This window comes from Bacillus rossius, chromosome 1 (genome assembly GCF_032445375.1).
Source record: "Bacillus rossius redtenbacheri isolate Brsri chromosome 1, Brsri_v3, whole genome shotgun sequence".
NCBI classification, from domain to species: Eukaryota; Metazoa; Arthropoda; class Insecta; order Phasmatodea; family Bacillidae; genus Bacillus; species Bacillus rossius.
Window position 1 is genome coordinate 240,346,771 of NC_086330.1, and position 24,665 is coordinate 240,371,435.

Sequence of the window (24,665 nt, forward strand, 5' to 3'; positions counted from 1 at the left end):
CAGTGGCCGTCGGAAGGTCCCTGGAGACAAACGGCCTTGTCCCACCATGCCGCGAGCTGTTAACTGGCCGCAGGTCTCGGAAGTGCAGGCGGAGGTCCGTCACCAGGCCGGGGGCATCGAACCGAGGGGCGTCCGGATGAACTCCGAGAAATTCCCCCGGTAGGCGCAGGGGCTGGCCGTAGACCAACTCCGCAGCGGAGGCACAAAGGTCGTCCCGCCAGGCGGCTCGAATGCCAAGCAAGACAGTAGGTAGGACATCTACCCAGTGCTCGGTAGCATGGCAGCGGATGGCTGCCTTGAGCGAACGGTGCAACCTCTCCACCATCCCGTTGGAGGCCGGGTGGTAGGTGGTGGTCTGGAGGTGAGTCATGCCCACCAAGGCGGCGAGGGCCGCGAACAGGGAGGACGTAAATTGTCGGCCTTGATCGGTGGTAGCTCTCAGGGGGGTGCCAAAACGTGCCACCCATGTGGTGTAGAAGGCTCTGGCGACTGTAGCTGCCTCGATGTTCTCGACAGGCACTGCCTCTGGCCAGCGGGAGAAGCGGTCAACCATGGTGAGGCAGTAGCGAAAGCCTCGGGAACATGGGAGAGGGCCGACCAGGTCTAGATGGACATGGTCGAACCTGGAGGAAGGAGGTATGAAAGATCCTACCGGCGAGGAGGTGTGCCGTGCGATCTTCGACTGCTGGCACGGTATGCAAGATCGGGCCCACAGTCGACAATCTGCTTGCATGGATGGCCAGACGAACCGTTGTGAGATCAACTTCCCTGTGGCCTTGATGCCCGGGTGCGCCAGCCGGTGCACCATGTCAAATGCCGCTCGGCGGAATTGTGGGGTCAGGAAAGGCCGAGCTGTCGGTGTGGACACATCGCAGTAGACTTCCAGTGGCGAGTCCGGGATCTTGACCTTCGTCAGCCGCAGGCTGGAGTCGCACTGCAGGAACTGCCGCAACTCCTCATCCGCTGCTTGAGCCTGCGCCAGAGCATGATAGTCGACCGGAGCTGTGACCGATTCCACCCGGGACAAGGGGTCCGCCACGGTATTGGCCGAGCCGGGAATATGGCGAATGTCTGTCGTGAATTGTCCAATGAAGTCAAGGTGCCTGGCTCGGCATGGAGAGCACTTGTCAGAGTTTTGGGCGAAGGCGAATACTAGAGGCTTATGGTCCGTAAGGATGGCAAAATCCCTGCCCTCGACCATATGGTGAAATTGCCGAACAGCCAGGTAGATGGCGAGGAGCTCCTTGTCATAGGCTCCATACTTCTGCTGTGCCGGATTCATCTTCGCAGAGAAGAACGCCAAGGGTTGCCAGTGGTTGCGTACCTGTTGCTGGAGTACCGCTCCTACTGTAAAGTCCGAAGCGTCCGTCACGAGAGCCAGGGGGGCATCGGGGATAGGGTGGGCCAGCAGGGTCGCCGAGGCGAGCCTGGCCTTACAATCTTCGAACGCCGTGTTGCTTGCGGCCGTCCAGACGATGGTATCTTTGCCTTTGGCTGCCCCTCGTAAGAGCTCATGCAGGGGGGCCTGTGCTGCCGCAGCCCTAGGAATGAACCGTCGATAGAAGTTCACCATGCCAGTGAACTGGCGCAGCTGCTTTGCTGTGGTAGGCTTGGGGAAGTCCAGGATAGCACGGACTTTCTCTTGCAGAGGTTGGGAGCCGTTGGCTGTGATGGTGTGTCCCAAAAATGTGACGCAGGACTTGCCAAAGACGCACTTGCTAGGGTTGATGAGAAGCCCATAGTTCGTGAGGCGGTCAAAGAGCTCAGTCAGATGCTGCAAATGCTCAGTCTCGTCCTGGGAAGCCACCAAAATGTCATCCAGGTACGACACACAAAAGTCGAGGCCTCGGAGGACCTCGTCCATGAACCGCTGGAATGTTTGTGCAGCATTGCGGAGGCCAAAAGACATGAACGGGAATTCAAACAATCCGAATGGAGTGGTTATGGCAGTTTCGGGGATGTCCACCGTGGCGACTGGGATCTGACTGTACGCTCGGACTAAATCGATGGTGGAGAAGATGGTCTTGCCATGCAATGAGTGCGAGAAGTCCTGAATGTGCGGGATGGGGTACCTGTCCGGGATGGTGCGGGCGTTAAGCAGTCTGTAGTTCCCACAAGGTCGCCACTCTTCTCCTCTCTTGGGCACCATGTGGAGGGGAGAAGACCAAGGGCTGTCAGATGGTCGGGCTGTGCCCTGCTTGATCATAGCCTCGAATTCCCCCCTGGCCACGCGCAACCGGTCTGGAGCCAAGCGGCGCGGTCTGCTGTGCACTGGCTGTCCTGGCGTGGTGTTGATATGGTGCACGGTGGAGTGCTGCACTGGCTGGGGGAAACCTGCAGGCCGTGTGAGGCTGGCGAACTTGTGTAGTAGCTCGGGGTACGGCGGAGGGGGTGCAGGCGTTTTGACACTACAGACTTGACTTGTGGTAATGGTACAAACCGAGGTGAGAGAAGTAGTGCTGTCCACTAAGTGTCGATTCCGGATATCAACTAGCAAGCCAAAGTGGTAGAGAAAATCTGCCCCAAGGATGGGCTTAGTTACTTCGGCCACCACAAACCGCCAGACCAAGTCCCTTCGAAGTCCTAAGTTGAGGGTGAGTGTGACAAAGCCGTAGGTTGCGATCTGCGAGCCGTTGGCGGCCACCAGGGAGTAGTCGGACTGAGGGCGCCTGCCTGGCATGAGGGTACGCGGGTAGACACAGATATCGGAGCCAGTATCGATGAGGTACAGTACCTTGGTAACCCGCTCTGTGATGAACAGGCGGCGGCCGGTAGGCAGGGAAGGGTTGCCGGCCGCCATCAACGCGTCCCCTTGTCGTTTCCCCTCTGGTACGTACAGGGCGTGGTGCACCTGTGGGGTGCGTCCCCGAAACGGCGATGGTACCAGCAGGCTCCTGGCGGGCCCTTACTGCGGGAGCAGGAGCGGTATCCCGCGGGCGGCGAGCTGTCCAAGCGACTCCTGCGCTGCGCACTGCTGGTGGCAACTGCTGCGATCTCTTGCCGCAATTTCGCGGCCATTTCCCCAATCTTCGCGGACATCAGGGCCGCCATCTTGTCCACCATCGCCTCCAGGGAGGACACTGCAGCCGCCTGCGGCTGGGGGTTGGTATCTGCAATGGCATCGGCCAGGTCGGCCAACGCATCCAATGATGAGTTAGTCTGCGTGGCCAGAATCGCTTGGGTAGGCGATGGGAGCCGACCCAGCCATAAGGATCGCAGGAGGTCATCTGGGATAGCTGTCCCCGCCAGGCCGCGGAGGTGTCGGAGGAACTGGGATGGACGCCGATCGCCCATCTCTTCGGTCTCCAGCAGCTGCTTGGTTTTCCTCGCTTGCGAAGCACTTAGCCTCTTGACCAGCTCCGTTCTCAGTTTCTCATTTTGTCCATGGCTGGCGGTTGCGTGAGGATGTCGCGCACCTCGGTAGCATAACGGGAGTCCAGGTTGCCCGCCACGTAATGAAATTTCGTACTGTCTGCGGTTATTCCTGCAATCGCGAACTGGTTTTCGACTTGCGCGAACCACATCTCGGGATCTGCGGGCCAGAACGGCGGGATGCGAACCGCCACCCGATCCACCGCCGCAGTAGGAGGTACTGTGTCTGGGTCTAGCATGGTTTCCGCGGTGGTCCCGAACCGCCCGAGTCGCACTACTCACGTGTGGGAGGTCTCGTGCCGCGTGTGTAGGCGCGAACGCGCCAGGCGGCGCGGTAGCTCCGCGGTCGTACTACTCGCGGTCGCGGGCGCTTAGCGCGTGTGCGCCGTCGCTCAGGCGCCTCCGCGCGAAACGCGACCCGAACCCGCCTGGAGATCACGTCGGGGTCACCACTGTAGCCTCGTGGCTACGGACTGTGATCGGGACGAGTAGGATCGCATTTCAATGAAACACAGTATAGTTGGAGGCGTCCTTTATTGGCGGCAGCGAGAACGCGTACAAAATGCTATGACCAACCCTGTGCGCGTGGCTGTGTTCCGAGCCGGACTGGCCCGCCTCTCGGGTCTTCCTCGCTGCGTGCCAGACCCCCCAGGGCGGCGGTGGCCTGCCGGCCTAATGGTACTCCTGGGAAGGGGGGGCGCGCATCCTGCCAGCTGTCCGCTCGCCCGCAGGGAACCCGTGAAGCTGGAGGGCTCCGGTCATCGCTGCAGGCAGCAGCGACCACGGCCGCTACATCTTCCATCGAGTCTTATTTTGCTTCCAAAGAACAATTTTACATGTTATAACAGCTCTATTTTTAGGTCTACAATCTATCTTCTAAATAGATTTCGAATTTCCTAAGAAATGGCTTTCATCTCCAGTTATTGCTTCTTTCAAAGTTACCGTATTTACCTGCAAAAGAGTTGCCCCTGCAGGCAAGTCGCATCTATAAAACCAAAAAACCTAACATTTTTCACTGTCAGGGTCAGTCTCGAATATGGGTAGCACCATAAATCTGTCTTCAGTAGAATACAATTGAAATCTTTATGGTCAGTGTCTTAGCTTATGGCCACGTAAGAAGCACGGCACCGTTTATTCATAACCCCCCATTTAATTCTTTATGGCCCAGAATACTATTTTTTAAAGTTGTGTTTCCCTTCCTGTCTAATTTTTTTTCCTGCCTCCTTCAAAAGAGAAAAGATGGCAACCTGCTCCATTTTTTTTTTTTGCCAGTTCCTCCTATAAAAGCAAGCACAACCTTTTCAGCAGTTTTATCATTTGGAATTTTGCAGTAGAAAGCATGGGAAATCGCAAAAACCATTTGGATACAAATGCTTCACAAAAACCTGTGGAGAAGATGTGATGATTGTGTACAGTGCCAGTTTACGGACATTTACAATGATGAAAGAGGAAGGGAGAACCATAAACACTGCTGAATGGTCACACCCCCTCCACTTTCTCAGTCTCTGGTTGGTTTATTTTTAGATTTTCCCCTCTTGCCGAACGCCAGCTAGCGGCAGACAGCCACGTCAAATACCGGTGGCAGCCGGGTGGCCACCCTAAAGGCAGCAGACAGCTTATATTTTACACGGACTGCTGAGATATTTTAATTGAACAATTCATACTAACGCGTAACATATTTATTAAAAATCTAAAAAGACTAGTTATTTATGCACATATTCAACCACACAATGCAATTTTGATTTGTTTCAACCCACAATGAAAAAATTTGGATAAGGTTCATAGTTCATGTTATTAAACAAAATATTAACATAAAATCTGTGACTTATACGCGGTTCAGTAAGGTATATTGGGAAGGTTAATTTCTTTAATTATTTCAGCTTCATTTTCTGTTTCGTTACGCAGTTCTTGTTGTAACTCAGTGTCATAGTTACTTTTATATTTCTCCTAATGCTCATTGAAATTTGCCATTTGTATGATAATATGAATTTTCCATAGTGTTCGCTGATGACCTGACTTAGCAACACGATGTGTGCAAGGTCAGCACGATCTTATCTTTCTCCCTTTGGCTGTTGTAAATGACCGTGAACTAATGGCTAGGCAGTGCCGTATTTTTTTAAGCCGAGACACTAATTTGAAGACGGCCCTTACCGTAAAAGGATTATCCAGGTTTATTTATTTATTTTTTTACAGGATTTCAATTATCCGGGCATCGACGGGTCCCAATTAACACGAACAATGGGGAGTTTACTATTTTTTATCCATCTGCTGCCAAGGCGCAGTAAGCCTCAGGAGATGTTACATCACATGACCTTGGCCTTAACCCAGCTGCACGCTGGTGTCTGAGAAGCTTGACAAGACCTTCCAGGCTTTTAATCGCTAGTCCGTGAAATTTGGTAATCTGTGATTATCCCGGTCCCGACCATCACGTATTACCGAGGTTCTACTGTATCATATTTTGAAAGAACATCGCTTGGTTCTCTAGCAACAACGGCACGGATACGGCAAGAAGTGAACACTCACTGTTTGTGAGTCCCGTAGGAAAGAGCTCAATACTTTGTTTAAAGGATCATACCAGCTTTTTTTTTTAAAGTTATTTTCAGCGCTTATACATGTAATTATAAGAATGGCTGATAGTTCTGGGAATGTTCAGACTGTAAATTGTCGCACATTTGGAAATTTTATGAAAAACGAAAGGGTGAGGGTGAGTGCAAAGTGTGCAAAAAACGTATTCAAACACCAACTTGTTCAACAAGTGCTCTCTTGCGACACTTGAAACTTTATCCAGATGCCGAAAAGGATTATTTGGAATTAACAAAGGAAAAATCTACAAAACAAAAAGAAAATTCTTATAGACAGTTATCAATCCAAGACTGTGTCACAAAGAAACAAAAAGTTAGCGAAGCTAGAAAAAACATAACTGACAGGAAAATTGGTTTAATGATGGCATGTGATTTTCAGCCATACAGCATTGTAGAGGATCGCGGATTTAAATAACTGCTCAATGAATTAGAACCAGGTTATGAAGTACCATCTCGCACTTCATTTTCCAGGTCTATTGTAACAAAAATTTACCGTGAAGAAAAAGCCAAACTTGCAGAAGAAATAAACAGAGATGTTGATGATGGACTTCTGTCTGTTTAATTTACTACTGACATGTGGTCATCGGCAAGGCAGGGCAGTTTTATTTCTCTCACAAGTCACTATTTGACAAAAGACTGAGTTGAAATATCATGTCCTTGGAAATTACCACTTTTCAGGTTCGCACACTGCTCTGGCAATACAAGAAAAGCTGACAGCAGCTATACACTAATGGAATTTTCCCACCAATTCAATTCCATTGTACTTAGTTACAGATAATGCTAAGAATTTCACAGCTGCCATAAACAAAACATCATGGATTCACACACTGTGTTTTGCCCACACACTACAGTTGGCAGTTCAAGATGCTAAAAGTGAACACAATGTTGCAGACCTTCTAGCAAAAGGCCGGGCAATCGTGGGACATTATCGCCACAGCAATATTGCTTGAGAAAGGCTTCATGCTCTGCAGCTAAAGTTGAACAAACCTGTACACGAGCTGTTACCAAAGGTGCGGACAAGATAGAACAGTGAGTTTAGAATGCTCTCCCGCCTTGTTGAGCAGCAGGTACCCTTATCTGCAGATCTAGGAGATTCAATGGCAGTAGAAAATTTCACATTGAGTGAGTGGAAGCTTGCTGCTAATGTAGTAAGTGTGTTACAGCCAATAGAACAAGCCACAAGAGAGCTGTGTTACTCTAAATTTCCCACTATCTCTTCCAAAATACGATTGCTGTATGGCATTGAGGCAACACTTTCTAACTATGTTGAAGATCAAAGAAACCCTGGAATTGCATTTGCTATCTCTCTTCAGAAAAGTATTAAATCTAGGTTTCCATTGTACACAACAGTAAAAGAAGACATGATTGCAATGGTACTTGACCCACGCTTCAAAGACATTTTGCTGTAAGACCACGAAAATCTTACTTGTGTGCAGCGTATTACTTCAGATCTCAAAGTGGTTGTTGATAATAAAACAGCACCTGTTCCAGAAGAAAATCCATCAGATACAGTTGAAGCCATCTGTTCTCTGTGGAATACTTTTGAACATCTGAAGAAATCAAGCTGTTCCTCAGTAAAGTCACCAAGAGTTGAAAATGAACTTACCATTTATCTTGGTGAAAATGTTATCCCCCAATCAAGTGACCCTCTTATGTGGTGGCAGCAAAACCAGTCACGTTTCCCTGCTCTTGCCAGAGTCGCAAGAAAATATTTGGCCATACCAGCCACACAGGTGGAAAGCGAAAGGCTTTTCAGCAGTGCTGGTAACACTGTTACATCCAGAAGAGAGAATCCATTGGCCGAAAATATAGAGCAGCTTGTCTTTTTAAACAGCAGATTTTAAATGTGAGCTACCAAATAAAGTTGACTGTTTACAATAATAGGCCTATTGAAATGATCATGTGACTACAGTGCAGGGCTATTTATTTTTGTGGATTCATTTTTGTAAATGTATATTGTATAGCGTACAGTAGAATCCCGCTGATGCGACCCCTCACGGTTTCCGGAAAAACGGACTTATAAACGGAATGGTCGCAATAGAGAATTCGGGGTGTCACCGCATCGTCGGATACATGCATGGCAATGCCGCTCTGGCAGTGTCTAGCCGAGCTCGGCGCGTCCACTATCGCACAAAAAGCCGTCTCAGCTGTCATGTTATCTTACCCGCCCGCATGAAAAGCCGCTGTGGTAGTTTCTGAGTTAGCGTAAGAAACTTGTTCGGCCAGGCTGGCGGTAGCGGCGGCTTGACGTCATACGTGACGTGACGCTTACTTCTCCATCCCCTGCTAATTCTTCAAAGTTGATCCCTCCCAGAGCCACAAACCATGTAACCCCCCCCCCCCCCTTTTTTCAACTAACATTTCAATACTTTCCCTCCCTTTTCAACCTTCTGCGTGAGAAACTGTCAGCATCCTCCTCCCCTCCCACACCATGTGCAACAAAAGCCAGGTTGTATAGTCCATTCTCTGTAAAATAAATATTTTTATGGGCTTATACGACTGTCCTTCGCCCATTAATAAATACTTTATAAGTTATTATGATACAATTTGTTTATTAGTCACACAGCAGTTTCTGCTGAAAAATCACCAACACCTCGAATTTTATTGAATAGAAAAATTTAGCAGGGCCGTAAATATATTTATTTTACTGCATAGTTACTTTTCCATCTGCATTCCAATGTGTTTTTTTTTCTTCTTTTTTTAAGCTGTGAAAGGACGTGGAAAAGATAATTGCTTGAGCTGTCAAAATAAACATCGCTGACGGCTAGGGCGGGAGCGCATCCTGTCCGTCTGTCGCTGTGATTATCTACTCCAATAACATGTCACAGCATTTCAGGATAGCATTGTTCTTATATCTTTCGTTTATAGCCGAATGTTTTCTACCTGATCCACACAAGTTCCTTCGCCACGTTTTGAATGAAAATAACCACAAGCTGGCTAGCATAGCCGAACTCGCGTGACGCGAATTCACTTAGCGCAAGTATTTATCGGAACCCATTGTTCGCGGTATGCAAGTCCGAGGTGTATAGCATAATTCCACGCAATTTTTTTTTATCTGCGCGTGTGCGAAGTCAGCAATGTTATAGTAAAATAGCCGAGAACCAAACAACTAGTGACGTCGTTAACACAGTGAACACAGCTTTGTGTGGGCAGTGACACCTGAGATGCAGCTGGCAAGATCACACTAACCAGTCACAAGACAATGGCACGGGACCGGGACAGCAATAGACGCGCGCGTAGATGCTATCAGGTGATGCGCACAGTTTACCATTATTGGCTAGCGTGGACAATCTATTTTCTATTATCTAATTTTAGCCATCTTTTATATGCCTGCCTGCTTACAGTACAGCGCTCGCCAAGATAAACGTGAACATATAGCGCCCAACAAAGTGTAACAGACTTGTTTTTCAGCCGATTTTACTCAAATTTTCGACTTTCTCTGCTCAAATTTTTCACGCTTTCTCAAAAAACGGTCGTATAAACGGAATGGACGCATCAGAGGGGGGTCGCATCGGCAGAATTCTACTGTATATGTAGTCCTTTCATTTCTTTCATTAAATAGCATATACATGTAAAAAAAACTGTTGATACTTGCACATCAAGAATTACAAAGAACTCAAGAGGAAAAGAGTAGGGTGGGCCCAATTTATTGCGTCTAAAATCTCGTTGAGGAAAACTTCACTGACACCAAATTGCAATTTTGAAATAAGAAAAAAACTGAATTCTCGATTCTCGAGAATTTTAGTATTTCTGTCTAGATCTTGTATCGGTTTTTGAAAAGGACTTCTTGCACATCTCTAATATAAACCTTTGAGTTGACTATTATTTTGGGGTCTATGGATCATGAAACGAAAAACTATACAAACATTTTCCGGAAGTTGCACCATGGTAATGGCTACAATAGGTAGACTTTATTCAAAATCTACCTATACAACAATAATGAAAGCATAAAATACTGACAATGCAATTAAACAAATAATTACCTAGCAAAAAAAATAGTCAAAAGGTTTTCTAAACAAAAAATAATTAAACCTCAGAAACTATCATAAAAAATAAAATACAAATACAAAACTAAGTCGCCATGACCTAGGACCTATATAATTAGGTGATCTACCTGAATAAAGAAACACAAAATATTTATTCATTTAAAAAAAAATACTAATAACAGTTGAAATTGGCAAGGTCTGCAATACTACCAATTCTTCTACGAATACTGAAGCAAAGTAAACTGAAATACATTTTGTGTACTCACACAATTAACTATAAAAACACTAACTGAAGCACACATAAAAAAATATACTTCACCACTATTCTCCTAGTCATTATTCCATTACAGCCAACAAAAAACACACAAAATCACAACTCACAGGCATACCACACTTCACTTTGGCAACAGGCAACTATCAATTATTTAATCGCACTACTGTCAACAGAACTGAGGTCAATGTGTGAGGTCCAGTTCTGATACATTTAAGAGCAAAACAGAAATGGGGAAAAAACTTTTTGTAACACTTAGATACAGGTTGGAAAGGGGCAAGAAATGATGTGTACATGGAACAGGTACTAATGAAAATAAGTCTGTGCTATAACCTTAATTTTTCAGTATCTTCATTAACAAATTCCCTGACTACCTAAAAAGGTTGCTGACTTTTCCCTGTTGCTGACAATCCCCAAAATTTTCCAGAATTTTTCTAGTTTTTTCTGCTGAAATATCTTTATGTAACCTGTACACACAAAAACAAAATATAATGGTCTAACTATACCTACCTAAAAGGGGTCTACAGATGTGACTCTGTAAGGTGCATAACTGTAAAAACTAGGGCTATCAACATAAATAAAAATATGTAAACAAGTACTGAAAATAGAAAAATTTTGTGTGACGGGCGAATGGCGAATCTAGTAAAGTAGTAACAAACATATTATAATGGAAAACCAAGATGGTATTAAATTTATTATTGCTGTTTACATAAATTAGACCACTCCAGCACTTTATACAGTGAGTATGAAAAGGGGGTCAAGAATAAACAAACTGATCGCTGCCAATACGTCGGACACAACAAACAAAAGTTCTAATATTAAAATTATGTTCAAAAAATGTCAAATTAAATTTATCTCAGGGTTGTCTTCCGGCTAAATCACGTCGTTAGGGCTCAAAATTCTATCGTTCAAGACTTCTGGACGTGCGGTCGTAAAGTCTTGTGTGTTATTTGAATGTCAACAAATAAAAATAAATAAAAATTGGCCTTTAAGATTTATATATCAAAATGTTTCTGTTCCCAAATGATGAAAAATGTTACCCTTACACTTTTTCACTAAAATGATTATTTCGGCCTTAATCTAATAAGCGTCACCTGGAGCTATAACGTTTTTCAATGGTTACCTGGTGATGCGCAGGGTCCAATTTCAAACATTCATATAATCCTGTGTATTGTGCAGATCGGAGGATATCTTACATCGGCGACTGCCGTGAAACGTCGCCGTTATTTTAACAATGTTTTTAAGCCTCGCACACGGAGTGTTTGGGTCACTAAACGCCTGACGACCAGAGCTGTCGTCAGACCAAACGCACTTCCCAAGATGGGTCCAAACGTTCTCTTCCCCGGCATGCCTAGCGCCGGTCCTTCAAGCCAGGCGCCACCGGCCTCGGGCCAAACCCCGGCCTCCGTTGCGTCTAACGTACAAAATTCAAAGAAACGGCCGAAAGTAAAAGTTAATTAGGGTGGTTTTATCCAAAATAATCAGTTCTAAATTAATAAAAATAAATATAAAATGTCTTCGGTACATAAAATTGTTTTATAGTAAATGTAAACAAACATTTGAGATTGTTATTGCACACGTCTCGTTGCCAGGCGACGGTAAACAAAAAAAAAAAAAAAAAAAAGTAAACAAACCACACGACACGTGTCAGAACCTCTGTGATGAGGCCTATTATCACAATGGCTGCAATATATTTAATTAAACTGAATTCGTCATTTGTGGGTATTCTACATCTACTATAGTTGGTGACTAAAACGGAAAAAAAAAATTGAGGTAAAATACTTTACAAGCTGGTGCTTACCATTTCTTGTTTTTGATCATTCAAATACTGCTCAAAATCATCTAGCTCTTGCTGTGTGGGCACTCTGTCTGCAAAATGGACAGGGTCAATGGCCAATGACTTGCAGATGATTTTCTCCTGGAACAGACAGACCTTTCCATTAGGCATGCTAAAATAATCACGAACCTCTGCGCTAATTAAGTCAGGAACAGCTTAAATACAAGACATTGTATAAGACATACATTGATTAAATGCTATTCTTACACACAACCATGATAATCAAACTGACGGCTATACAGATTGCTTCAAGATATACAATTTCATTTATGTAATAGTCAAAACTATTAAGGTGTGGTTGAGGCAAATTAGCAGTGTTAGGAACTTAAAGTATTATTAGAGACTAGCTTTAAACCAGAGATGAGGCGTCCATGGAAGCTGTAGAAGCGGCGCTTCCCTTCCATTATCCAGTAAACAATAAAAATATTTAATTATATTATCTAGAAAATGTAATAAGCAACAAAAAATATTATCTAGAAAATGTAAAAAGTAACAAAAAAATCATGCGCAGTGTAGATGCATGTCACAATCTAACCGTACGAGTAGTCCGCCTAAACCAATGGAAGCTCCTGCCTGTCGGGCCTTTGCCAGTATCTGCGCGCGCAGCTGGACTGGTGCTTCTATCTAGGAGGGATAAAAGGAACTACGAACTGGGCTTGCTGGAGTTGCCGTTGGCCTGGAAGCGGCCTCGCCTGCAGCTTCCAGTTGTGCAAAAACAGTATAAGAACCAAGTGTGAAATATAAAGGATAAAACATTATACGTATGTTTTAACGTTAACTAATGAGTATCGAGTACTTATCTTGAAATATGCTTAAACATTTTGTTTTGTTAAAGTGAATAGTGGTGGTCTATAAATAAACCGTAAACTTTTCTCTCAATACACGAGCTGCGATATGCATGCATAGTGTGGCGGGCTATACCGCAGGCTGGAAGCTGCTGTGAAGAAAGCTTCCACGCCAGAATAATGGCGAGTAGTGAGGTTTCTCAACCTGGATTTTCAGGTAATGCTTTTTTGTTGGACTCAGAGGAATAGTGCGTCAATAATTGTAAATGTATTATAGAAAAACTAATAATCAGTCCATTTAGTGCTCTAACTTTTGAACAAAAAAATTAAATAATTCTCAGTGGCAGACCTAAACCTCCGTTAGCTCTGGAGATAAAAATTAAAAGCATTTACTAGGCATTTTCATCCACGCACTTACGAACATATAACCTGGTTATGTGGCGGCAAGAAACTAATGAAACTTTTGTGTTGGCCTTGCTTACTCTTTTGAAAAGAAAATTCAGTGTGGAGTACTTCCGGTTTTTGCGATTTAAATAATCTTCAGAAAGCAGAAAAATGGCACAAATTATCCCACAGCCACATTATGTGTTTGAAAGAACTCAAACAGTTAGGAAAAACACGTATTGAATTCACGGTAAGCAGTCAGTATCGGTTAGGCATTCAGATGCATAATGAGAAAGTGCGGAAAAACAGACGGATCATGAGTCATCTGATAAGAGCAACTTGTTTTTTGGCTAAACAAGAACTGGCTTTTCGTGGTCACGATGAGTCTACTATGTCACTTAACAAATGAATTGGCTGAATATGACAATGAGCTCAAAGCTCACCTTGAGAACTCAACAGTTTTCACAGGTTTATCGAGTGACATCCAGAATGATATTCTGTTTTCTTTGGCTGACTTACTGATACGTGAAGTAAAAAGAGAAATATCGGAGTCACCTTTTGTGGCACTGATTTTCGATGAGACAACCGACATAGCAGTCAAATTTCAGTACTACGCTATGTTACAAGAAATGGGGATGTTGAGGAAAGATTTTAAAGTTCGTGGATGTCAGTGATGATAGAACAGCTAATGGACTTTACCAAAATGCCTTACAAATTTTAGAAGACTTTAAATGTGTCAATAAATAAGAAGCGCAGACATATGATGGAGCTGCAGTGATGGCTGGAGAGCATGGTGGACTGCAAAAAAACTTATGAGCAGTCTGTGATCAAGCTATTTTTGTTCACTGTTACGCCCACAAGTTAAATCTTGTTCTTTCACAGTCTGTAAGTTACATCAAACAGTGCAAGGTATTTTTCATCTCTCTAACAGCATTTGGTAGTTTTTTTGGAAAATCAACGAAGAGGATGCAGGCTCTAGATGCAGAGGTGAAAAAGAGGTTTCCCGCGCTTACTCCAACTCGCTGGAATTACAATAGTAAGCTTGTAGAAACTGTGAACGAACACAAGGAAAATATAGCAGATCTAAGAGCTATGATAAAAAATGCTGACAAGTGGGATTCCGAAAAATTATGTTCTGCCCGTGGTCTTTTATCACATTTGAATGATTTCGATTTTAATTTCATTCTTGTCATATTTTCGTACATTTTCCCGCATTCTGATTCAATTTTACAAATACTTCAAGCTAAAATGAGTGACATAAATTTCTGTAAGAAGAAGATTGAAAACTTTAAAACCTTTATAAACGTTTTAAGAAATGATTTTGACCGAGTGTGGGGAAATGTTTGCTCAGAGTGTGAAAATACTCTCCCAACAGCAAAACGCGCTCGTGTAGATTTTTCCTCAGGTGAGGATAAAAAAGTTATTTACAGAAGACTTTTTTTCTTCAAATTGTGGATGCCATTATTGTGCATGTAAATCAAAGATTTTCAGAAGTACCCAAGCTAAAATTCGTAAGCTTGTTGGATGGCAAACTTTTCCTTCAGCATGCACAAAACTTCCCAGAAGAAGCTTTCGTATCTCTGAGGAAAAACTACAGGAAATTCTTTGATTTACCAAGCTTAAGAAGTGAGTTGTACGTTTTAATCACGGACAGTGACAAGCAAAAATGTCCAATTGTATTTGGTAGCATCCGAACCAAGTGACGTATTTCCAGAAACACTAAACCTTTCAAAGCTTATCTTGACAATGCCAGCTACAAGTGCTTCAGCTGAGAGATCATTCTCAGCTTTGAAGCGAATTAAAGACTACTTGCGGAACAGCCAGCGTCAGAAAAGATTGTCTGCCCTTGCACTACTCAGCATTGAAAAAAAAAACTGCTGCAGAAACTACGTCATGGATCATCTTTCAATGATGATGTGATCAATATATTCGCATCTAAAAACCGCAGAATTGAGCTGAAATATAAAATTTAAGGTAAGAAGTACATTTTTATGAGGTTCTTCTCTTTATTTTAAGTACTTACTCTGCTATGTGTTGTCTGTTTATATATTTTGTACCAGATATTGATGATACTACACTCCCAATTAGTATATAAATAATGTAGAGTAGGTATTTTATTATCAGAATAATGTAAGCCAAACGTTATTATTTTTCAAAAATTATTAATAGTTTAAAAAAAATGTCAATTTTTCTACCTGTGGAATAGTCAATGTTCAGTTAAGAAAACTACTTAAATAGCACCCTTTTGTACCTTGAAATCCATATTTTCCCGGGGGAGGGCCCCCGGATCACCCCCCCCCCCCCCCACCCGGACCATGTTTTCGAGTGAACGGAGTTGTTGCTTCCCCTCATGTAAACCTCACGCCTCGCCACTGCTTTAAACCCGTGGCTTCGCTCAAGCAATTTCAGAATATTTCTAAAACCTTAAAATTTAAAGAAAAGTACAGTAAAACTTGCTTAAGATGTTCCCGCATAATACGTTTTCCTGTTTATAACATTTAAATAATTATTCCCCATATCACTTCCATATAACCCTATGTTAAATTTTCCCAATCAAAATGTTTGCTTCCCGCATATAATGATCATCATTTCAGAAATAAAATAATGTAATAAAGTTTTTCTTTATACTCTTAAACTTTACTTATAGTTAAACGTTTAGACAATTGTCTCAAAACAATAATAAACATAACTGTAAAATCTTTGCCGCATGCAGTACAGTGTTAAAATATATTTTTTGACCAATCATCAGCTTGCATTTGTATTCTTTGTAAAGCTGTTCCATCTGTAGACTATTTCCCTCATTTGAGGCATAACGCTTGACGAATACACAACAAAAATAAACCTCTAGCCATTCGTTGACCTGATTGCATGACACATGATGCAAATGGTACAGCAATATGAGCAGCTCATTCAATTTCATTGTTTGCTGAGCACTGTGGCAAAAAGTTTTATATTGTGGACGTATTGATGAACATTTTAGTTTACTAATCTTGCTATGACTTCCGTTTTCGACCGGACTTATACAGTGTTTACCCGTAAATTGTACACAATTTTTCGTAAAACGAGTGTTGAAAAATCATAGAACGAGGCTTATTCAAAACTTGACAATGCAGCATGGCAACGCTGCAAATTGCACAGATTTCTTCAAGCTCTAGGGTTGGATGACCTGCTACTGCATAAAGGAACGACGGACATTTTGCATGTTGATTGTGCTTTGTGATTTTGTTTTTCTGTAAGAAAACGTTGCAATGATTGCCGAAGGTTTAGGATAGCGATCATCTACGCCTGCTGGGAAAAAAAACAAACTAAAAATTATTTAAAAAAAGCTCAGGATATAAACACTTGTGCTTTGGGTAGAAAAAAAAGTCACGGAAAATCAAATACGTGATTGGAAAAGGAAATTGGTTTTGAGTGATGATGTTATTACAACAAACAGTTTATTTAAAATTCGTAGCATGTGCTTTGCCAAGAATTTTCAATATATTTTGTTTGAAATCTTTTTAACATATTGATTTCAGTCCTCCGTGACCCCGTGACTGAGCAGATGTTTATAGCTCTTCAATGATGTAAACTTAACAGCTTCGATCGATAGCCATTACTTTGTTTTGTTCCCGGTCTGTCACGTTAAACATGTTATTCGGAGTTAATCCATAAATAAAATATTTATTACCCGGTATATTTAGATACAAGTATTTATGTGAAAGAATTATACTGAAAATATTTATAAATTTTGTAATACCTTTGAAGTAAAATTAAAGAATGCTGCAAAAAACATAACCGCAGAGGTTAACACCAATACCAAGAATGCTAACTGTGCTGAAGTTAGCTCTATCCACTGTACCTATTTACCACCCAATGCGACATTGTAGAGAGAGCTTGGGACAACGGCCTACACGATTCCACGTAACTAAGGCAAATTCTTTCGGTTTTTATTTTTTTACATTAAAATGTGCAATGATGCCGATAGACCTGAGGACTTTCCATAGGTGTCTACTACCATTAAAAAATAAAATTCAAGAGTCAACCACCGTACATTTACATACCTGCCAACTTTTTGAAACTCCCATCAGTAAAATTTTTAGAATTTATAAAATTTGGCATAAATCATGTGCTGCAATTATTAAGAACTGGTAACCAATATCAATTTCTCGACTTTCCCATAACCTTATACACGACCCAATAAAATCTTATGCAAAACTACTCTAAAAATATATTTTATAGTACTGCTGTAATAATATTTTTTTTAAAAATTAGCACAAAAATGTTAACAACTACACAAAAAACTTACACTAAGAACAATAAACAAACGTGAAGGTGGTCTTAGCTTAAAAAAAATGTTGGACTGATGGATGAACGATTCAAAATTTTATGTGAAAAAAAAAATTAATCTGTAGCGTTCTGCTTCATTTGTAATGATGAAGTGGCCTTCTTTGCTGCTTGCAGGAAAACCTTGTTAAGTTTTGTTGATAACATGGTCCAGACCTCTTGCATCTGAGAACAGAGATTGACTGAGTGTCTCTCTTGACACAAATGACTTTTTTTTTTTTTTTACCAAGCTAAAGATACGTTTGCATTCCGCATTACTGAGGTATACTTAAAATTGAAAAGAATTACCCTTGATATTCTGTCATATTTACAAAACCCTTCAACTCCTTGTGTATGTGATAACTGCCCATTTCACATCAATCGACACGTCTTTATCCACAACAGCCGAAATGTCATCAATCTGCACATTTGTAAATTGTTTATGGAGTTCATCTACTATTGCCAAATCAATAGTTTCCTCTTTTTCACAGGCAAGATAATGTGAAACAATTTCACAAAATAACGCACAGAGGAAAATTGTGCATTTTCAATTCCCTTCAATCGTGCCATTTCTGCATGTTATAAAACTTCACTTTTAAAAGGAAACTTATTAATTACATAATCACATGCAGTAGTGAAATATTTACTTACTGAGCTGTAGAATACATGTTTCTCATTGCTTTCGAGCACATTTATTAAAATTGTTGTGTGACTTACTAGTTGTTGTTGTTCTTATATTTCTTGACGTGTCCTATACCATTTGAATGTCTGTATGGTCAGATGGACGAAAAAAAATAAATAAAATAAATAGAAAACACAGTGATACTAGTAAAATATATTTAATTACTCGTCCATTTTCGCATTGGTGTAAGGTATATAGGAAATATAAAAGAACAGAACAATTAAAACTGTTCGGAATACTTCTATGTAATTATTTACAGCTTGCTACATTCCACCATGTTTGGAAACTAGAGCTGAGTGGCATTTGTTTTCCAAACGGAAAAGTAACTTAATTTTTGATTCGTCGGAAAGAGCCAATGAGAACGACGATGTCAAGAACAAAGATGCTTCTTTGTTTGGCATCCATGTCCATGCTTGTTGTCTATCTCATACAGACCTCGTCGTTACAAACTCAAATTACCAGTTCAGTGAATTTCTAAATTTATTAAAGTTTTTAAATCCGTAAAAAAAAAATCTAGGCTCCGTAAAACCGTAAAACAATGCCTCTTTCCATAAACTTTATGGACAATCCGTAAAAGTTGGCAGGTATGCAGTTAGCAGAGCCTCCAATATGTGGTTTTCAAGGTATCTGTCACAAACAATTTTTCCCCACCCAATTTGGCTATTGATAATGATAGAGCTAATACATAAGGGCCTTTCTACAGGTGTCTACTACCAATAAAAAATAAAATTAGAGAGGCAAACACTGAACAGATTACACCAGAACCCCTGAGGGTCTCCAATGTGTGGTTTTCATGGTAACTTCAAAGGTAAGTAATTCAATTATTTGAATAATTACTTAATTCCATAATAAACATTTAAAAGTAATGCGAGGCTTTTAACCAACAACAAATATTTGTGGTAATTGAATCCTCACAAATAGACAAAATTTAAAAGAGAAAGCTGAACAAACAGCACATAACTTAAGGATGTCATTTTAATGATTTTTTTTAATGTACCAACTGATATGGGCTATTTCCCTTTTAAGAAGTTTTTCTGTTACAAAGTTTTTATCATCCAGTCCCTTGAAAAATGTCTTAACAGGGTTTTACTGTATGTGATTTTAAGTCCAAACATTTTACTAAATAAACAGACACAATATTTTTGTCCGGTGCATAAAAGATTTATTTCATAACAATACTGTTTAAGAATGATAATTTTATATGGGTATGTGTAGACCTTTTTTTATTTTACTATGGATCAAATATCTGATTTTAAAACTTCGGTTTCAAAGTGTTGGGAGTACATATTTTACCTTGATGAAATCACACTTATTTCATTTAATGATTTATACCATTTAAAAAATCATTAAACACACATATATTTCATTTTAACTACGTTACTGCCATCGTTTACACTAACACTTTTATTTAATATGGTTAAAGCTATGCTTAGAATAATTAAATAACTTCACCTTATTACTAGAGCCAAGATTTTATGGTGTTATGAAAAAGGACTTTTCGTCATTAAGAATTGTGGATTTCGTCTTTATCGTCATAAAAAATTAAAACACATGTAATAACATGTACACACCTAGCAGAGCTGCCTTGATCAAATGCTTCAATAATTTGTGGTTAGAGACTTAAAATATGCACATTAAACAATACTATGTTGAGAGTACATAAAAAATTAACAACTAAAATATTCAGTATTCTTATGCAGGTAAGTACTGTTCCTGAGTTCAGGAGAGAGTCTAAATTAACTAAAATAGAAACTACAGTTAAACTTTTGTTCTATAAATGCAATATAATTAAGCTCAGGAAAAAGCCACCATTGTCAGCAGTTCAGCATTCTCTGGTTTTAGAGATCTTCTTCTGTCACTTACAACTACAGAATACTTAGAAAAAGATCTTTCTGAGTCCACATTCGTTGCAGGTATCCATATTAACTTTAAAGCAGCAGCTGCAAATTCAGGATAATCCGCTTTCATTTTACATAGTATGTCCACCATGTCTATGTAGTTCACATGCGGTTTCATCTGCTCTTGGGAAACCAGGTTTTGGAGTATTATGTAGCCTGTCGCTACAGAGGTCTTCTGCACCTTGCAAAGGAAAGGTAGGTTCCCAATATGTTTCTGGAATTCTTTTTCCTCCACACGAATGTTTCCTACATTTTGAGGATTCATTAGAGCGCTGATTCCCAGAAATAGTTGACGAGATGGATCAGTGTTCACCAGATCAATCAGTTTTATAAGACTGAGTTTAGCTGTGTTCTTGAACTGCTCTTTAAGGGCTGCAGAGTTGACAGTTTTCATTTCAGCCAAAATGTCTTCAACATTTTCAGGAAATATTCCCTTAGCCAAGACATCAAGAGTAGTTTGCAGTTTACTCAATTTTGTGCACAACTGATGAGCAGTAGGATACTTTGTTCCTTCAAGAAAATTAATTAGCTCTACAAATGTGTTACAGTTTTGAGCCACAAATGTAAGCGTGGCCTCAAGACATTGTAACTCTTCCTTCTGGAGTCCCTTGATATATTTAACACCAGAGTTATCTTCGCTAAGCTGCTCAAAGAATTCCACAATGTCGTGCAGATGGAGTGCGAGGTATGATACAGATTCAAACCATGTGTTCCAACGTGTAACAACTGGCATGGGGAATAACTTGACCAGAGCCTTGTTTTCTCCATGTTTCTGGAGAAGAAATTGAAGGTATGCATGCCTCCTCTTTCTGGTGTTAAGAAAGGCCATCTTTACCTTACAAACGAAGAGGTTCAGTTCTTCCAAGTTGTTTTGCCAGATCTGCCCAACAATGTTTACTTTATGGGCCCAACATTGTATGTGGTACATGTGGTCACCAAATACACCTTCAAGGGTGCCAGCAGATTTTGTCATGTACCTGGCACTATCTGTAACATACGCAATTATGTTTTCTTCCTTGACTTCATATTTGGAGCATACATCAATCACTGCCCGAGAACAACAAACAGCATTTGCTGCATCAAGGACACAAGAAGCCCCTAAGATAACATCTTGTTCAGCACCTGGTTTCAGAATTTTAAACAAGATGTTGAAAACACAATTATTACTCTTGTCAGTGGTTTCATCTGCGAGTATGACCACATCTTGCCCCAAGAGCTGCTGCTTGATTTCCACTTCTGTTTTCTCTCTAAGTAGGGGAATGTACTTTTTCCTCATCCAATCCGCTGTTGGAAGATCACCAGCACCACTTACATGCTTCTGCATCCATGCAGTCAGCTTGCTGTTGTCAAGTTTCTCAAGAGGAATACCTGCAGCTACAAAGGCTTCAACAGTTTCGAGAACAAAATCTTCCTTTTGTTTTCTTGCGCATATTTGCGCCACTCCTGCTTCTGGGATAGACAGCTGTCGTTTCAAAGTGCATGGGGATCGTTTACCTTTTACATGTTTGTCGCTAATTATGTGCTTGTTTACCGTGTCCTTACGTTCATGCTCCAAACGGCAATTACAATATTTACAGAAAAGTATTTTTCCGTCACTGACATATAATCCCTCATTCTTAAACTCGTCAGCACGTGATGCCGCAGTAGCTTTATTTTTCGGCATGATTAAGAAATTTAGCTTTCATTTATGCACGTAATTTGTAAACAAAGCCCGGAGGTACCAAAAACTAGTATTTACTGAAGTTGTAGCGAAAAAATAAACCGCGGGAAGCCTACTTTTTACAGGCGAGAGAGCCATATACTCAACCCGAAGTAAAAGGTTAGGTTATGTCAGGTCAGTGAAATAAATGTTTTTATTTATTTTCCGGGAGGGTTGGGTAGGTAAGCGTTATTTAAAATATTTAATGACCGTAAAATAAATAAATCCTTGCAATATGGTACTTTTTCATTAGCGATCGGAAAACTTCGATTATGTTACGATTTTGGCTCTCTCGCCTGTGAAGTGTGAAATGAAAATGAAGGCTTCACGGTAAACTGCTTATTCAACAAGCACACAAAATTGCGTTACAGTGAAATTTCATAAAATATCAAGTGATCATTAAATATCAATGTTCGCTTTTATTTTATTTTCATACGCATTTATTTAAAAAATGCAGTTTTTGTTCACGTGTATTTTTCAAAGGATACAGCAAACAAGGCGCTGAGATTTTTCACGTTGTTGTGTTTGTTAACTTGTTAATTTTAGTTTACGATCGTCAGTTGTAAATATTGCGTGATCTCTAGTGGCTAGATGCGTTTAAAAACCCTAACCTAACTCCGATAACGATCTTTTTTTTGTTCGTGATATCGTCAATTTTTGTGATATCTTGTAATTTTTTAAGATGAATAATTAACGCATTAAATAACCACCACACTGCAGTTGGATGACGACCATTTCTTCTACAAACAGATACGGAATTTTTGTCAATCAACCAATAGTCGGTAGTTAACGATTTAAATCAATATTGAGGTGTTTATTTGTGGTTAGAAAACATTTCACATTTTTCGCGGTTTGGGATGAATTTCGCGTAAAAATTCGCGATTTCGCATAAAACCATATAATCTTGGCTCTACTTATTACTAATACCTCACATTATTTAAGGTTGTTTGATATAATCACATCTTTATTTGAAATAAAGAGTATGATATCAAATCTATTATGATACATATTAGTTGACAGTTTGCTTAATATTTATTTTATGACTTAAATAAAATCCCCAAACCTTTTACCCCTCTCCTCTCAGTAAAGTTGAATAAGATTCCCATGTCATTTGAGTTACTATGAACTTCATTATATTTCCTTTTGCAATGAATACATATGATTTTAAAACCTTAGCTACATATTTCAAGGCAAATTTTATAACATGGTCCAACTCAGTTGAAGTCTTAGTTGATACCTAACCTTAGATTGATCTAATTGAAACAAAACCCAAATGGACTGACATATCAATTGTGAAAATGATGATCTGTACTTTAACCAGTGATTTTGCAAGATGTGTCATTAAAAATAAGTATACTTTGTGTTCATGTTCAAGGTTTGATACCGTATATACCCGAATCTAAGACATTTTTTACCATAGTTTATAATTCAAAACAAAAGGGTCGCCTTAGATTCAGATACACTTATTTTTAGGTAAACATACCTATTTTGGGTTAATGTTTTCGGGTTGTGTAGTAGTTACTAGCTGCACGTTACGACCGATGTTTTTGGAATGTTCTATAGCACAAGATAGCGCCCATCTTATCGACTAGTTTCTTGTACAAAAACATTATGTAGGTTATACAGTACTTCCTTGATGTGATTTTTTTTTCAGTTGGACGAACGGTTCCGCGAGTTATGTTACTTACGTTTTAAACACAAAATATTATGTGAAAATAGCCAACCACCTGTGTTAATGTTGATAAATATATGTGGACTGTATCGAAAAGTTTTTAACCGACGATGCGACATATATTACACGATAGCAATTGCCCGCACCATTGCGACGTACCGCCATCATGCCGATCCAAACGAAGACTGTCTTTTGTTTCTCACTGCAGGGATGCCACTCTTACGGTTTATGGACGCCAACACTTGCAGTGTTCCAACATGGTGCCAACTGTAGAAAGTTGGGGCGCGGGTAATTTAAACTGTGTCTATCACTTGGCCCAGTACAAGTGCCACAAAGTTAACTCACAACACAGTTCTATATACAAGAGTTCACACTAAGTACCAAACATACCGCCCACCTTGAAATGTGCCATTTCAACAAGTTAAAGTGGCAGTGGGCACAGTTTCACCACTGGCCGCTTGAGTTGTCCACTTGAGGTGCGAACAGTAGCAACTCTAGCAACACCGTCCTTACCCGGGTGGAGCTGCAATATACGTCCCAAGCACCACTGTAGTGGTGGAAGCCTGTCTTCCTTCAACAAGACAAGCTGATCTGGAGCAGGAACAGCACCTGGTTTATGCCATTTCTGCCACTGCTGGAGAGTATGCAGGTAATCTCGGTGCCAGGTGCGCCAAAAATCTTGGGGACGTTCCACAAGCTGCCACCGTTGCAGTCGATTGAGCTGGATTGATTCCAGATAAGGCTCTGGGACGGTCACCAACGGTTCGAGGGTCAGAAAGTGGCCAGGTGTCAAGGCCGTCAAGTCATTTGGGTCACTGCTCAACGGGCATAACGGACGGGAGTTCAGGGTAGCCTCTATTTATACGAGGACAGTGTAAAACTCCTCGAAAGTTAGTATTTGTTCTATCACCCTATGTAGATGAGTTTTGAACGATTTCACCCCCGCTTCCCACAGACCGACAAAATGAGGTGCAGCTGGGGGGTTAAAGTGCCACTTGACACCCAACGGGGCCAAGACATCTATGACACATTTCTGATGGGTTGGTGAGGACAGAAGTTGCTGAAGTTCTTTCAGACGATTTTCGGCTCCAACACAGTTAGTCCCACAGTCTGAGTAGATGTCTGATGACCTGCCTCAACGGGCTATGAACCTCTTATAGGCAGCAAGAAAAACATCTGTTGACAAGTCTGA

The 24,665-nt window shown here is 41.1% G+C and overlaps 1 protein-coding gene across 3 annotated transcripts in view; it reads right to left on the reverse strand.

Annotated features, from left to right (window-relative positions):
- LOC134527406 (protein regulator of cytokinesis 1-like) overlaps positions 1–24,665 on the reverse strand; it is a 165,303-nt gene that overhangs the window by 113,201 nt on the left and 27,437 nt on the right. For all 3 annotated transcript variants that reach the window (XM_063360069.1, XM_063360071.1, XM_063360072.1), the window contains exon 5: positions 12,013–12,129. In XM_063360069.1, the coding sequence (XP_063216139.1) occupies positions 12,013–12,129 (117 nt within the window). The remainder of the gene's footprint in view (positions 1–12,012; positions 12,130–24,665) is intronic.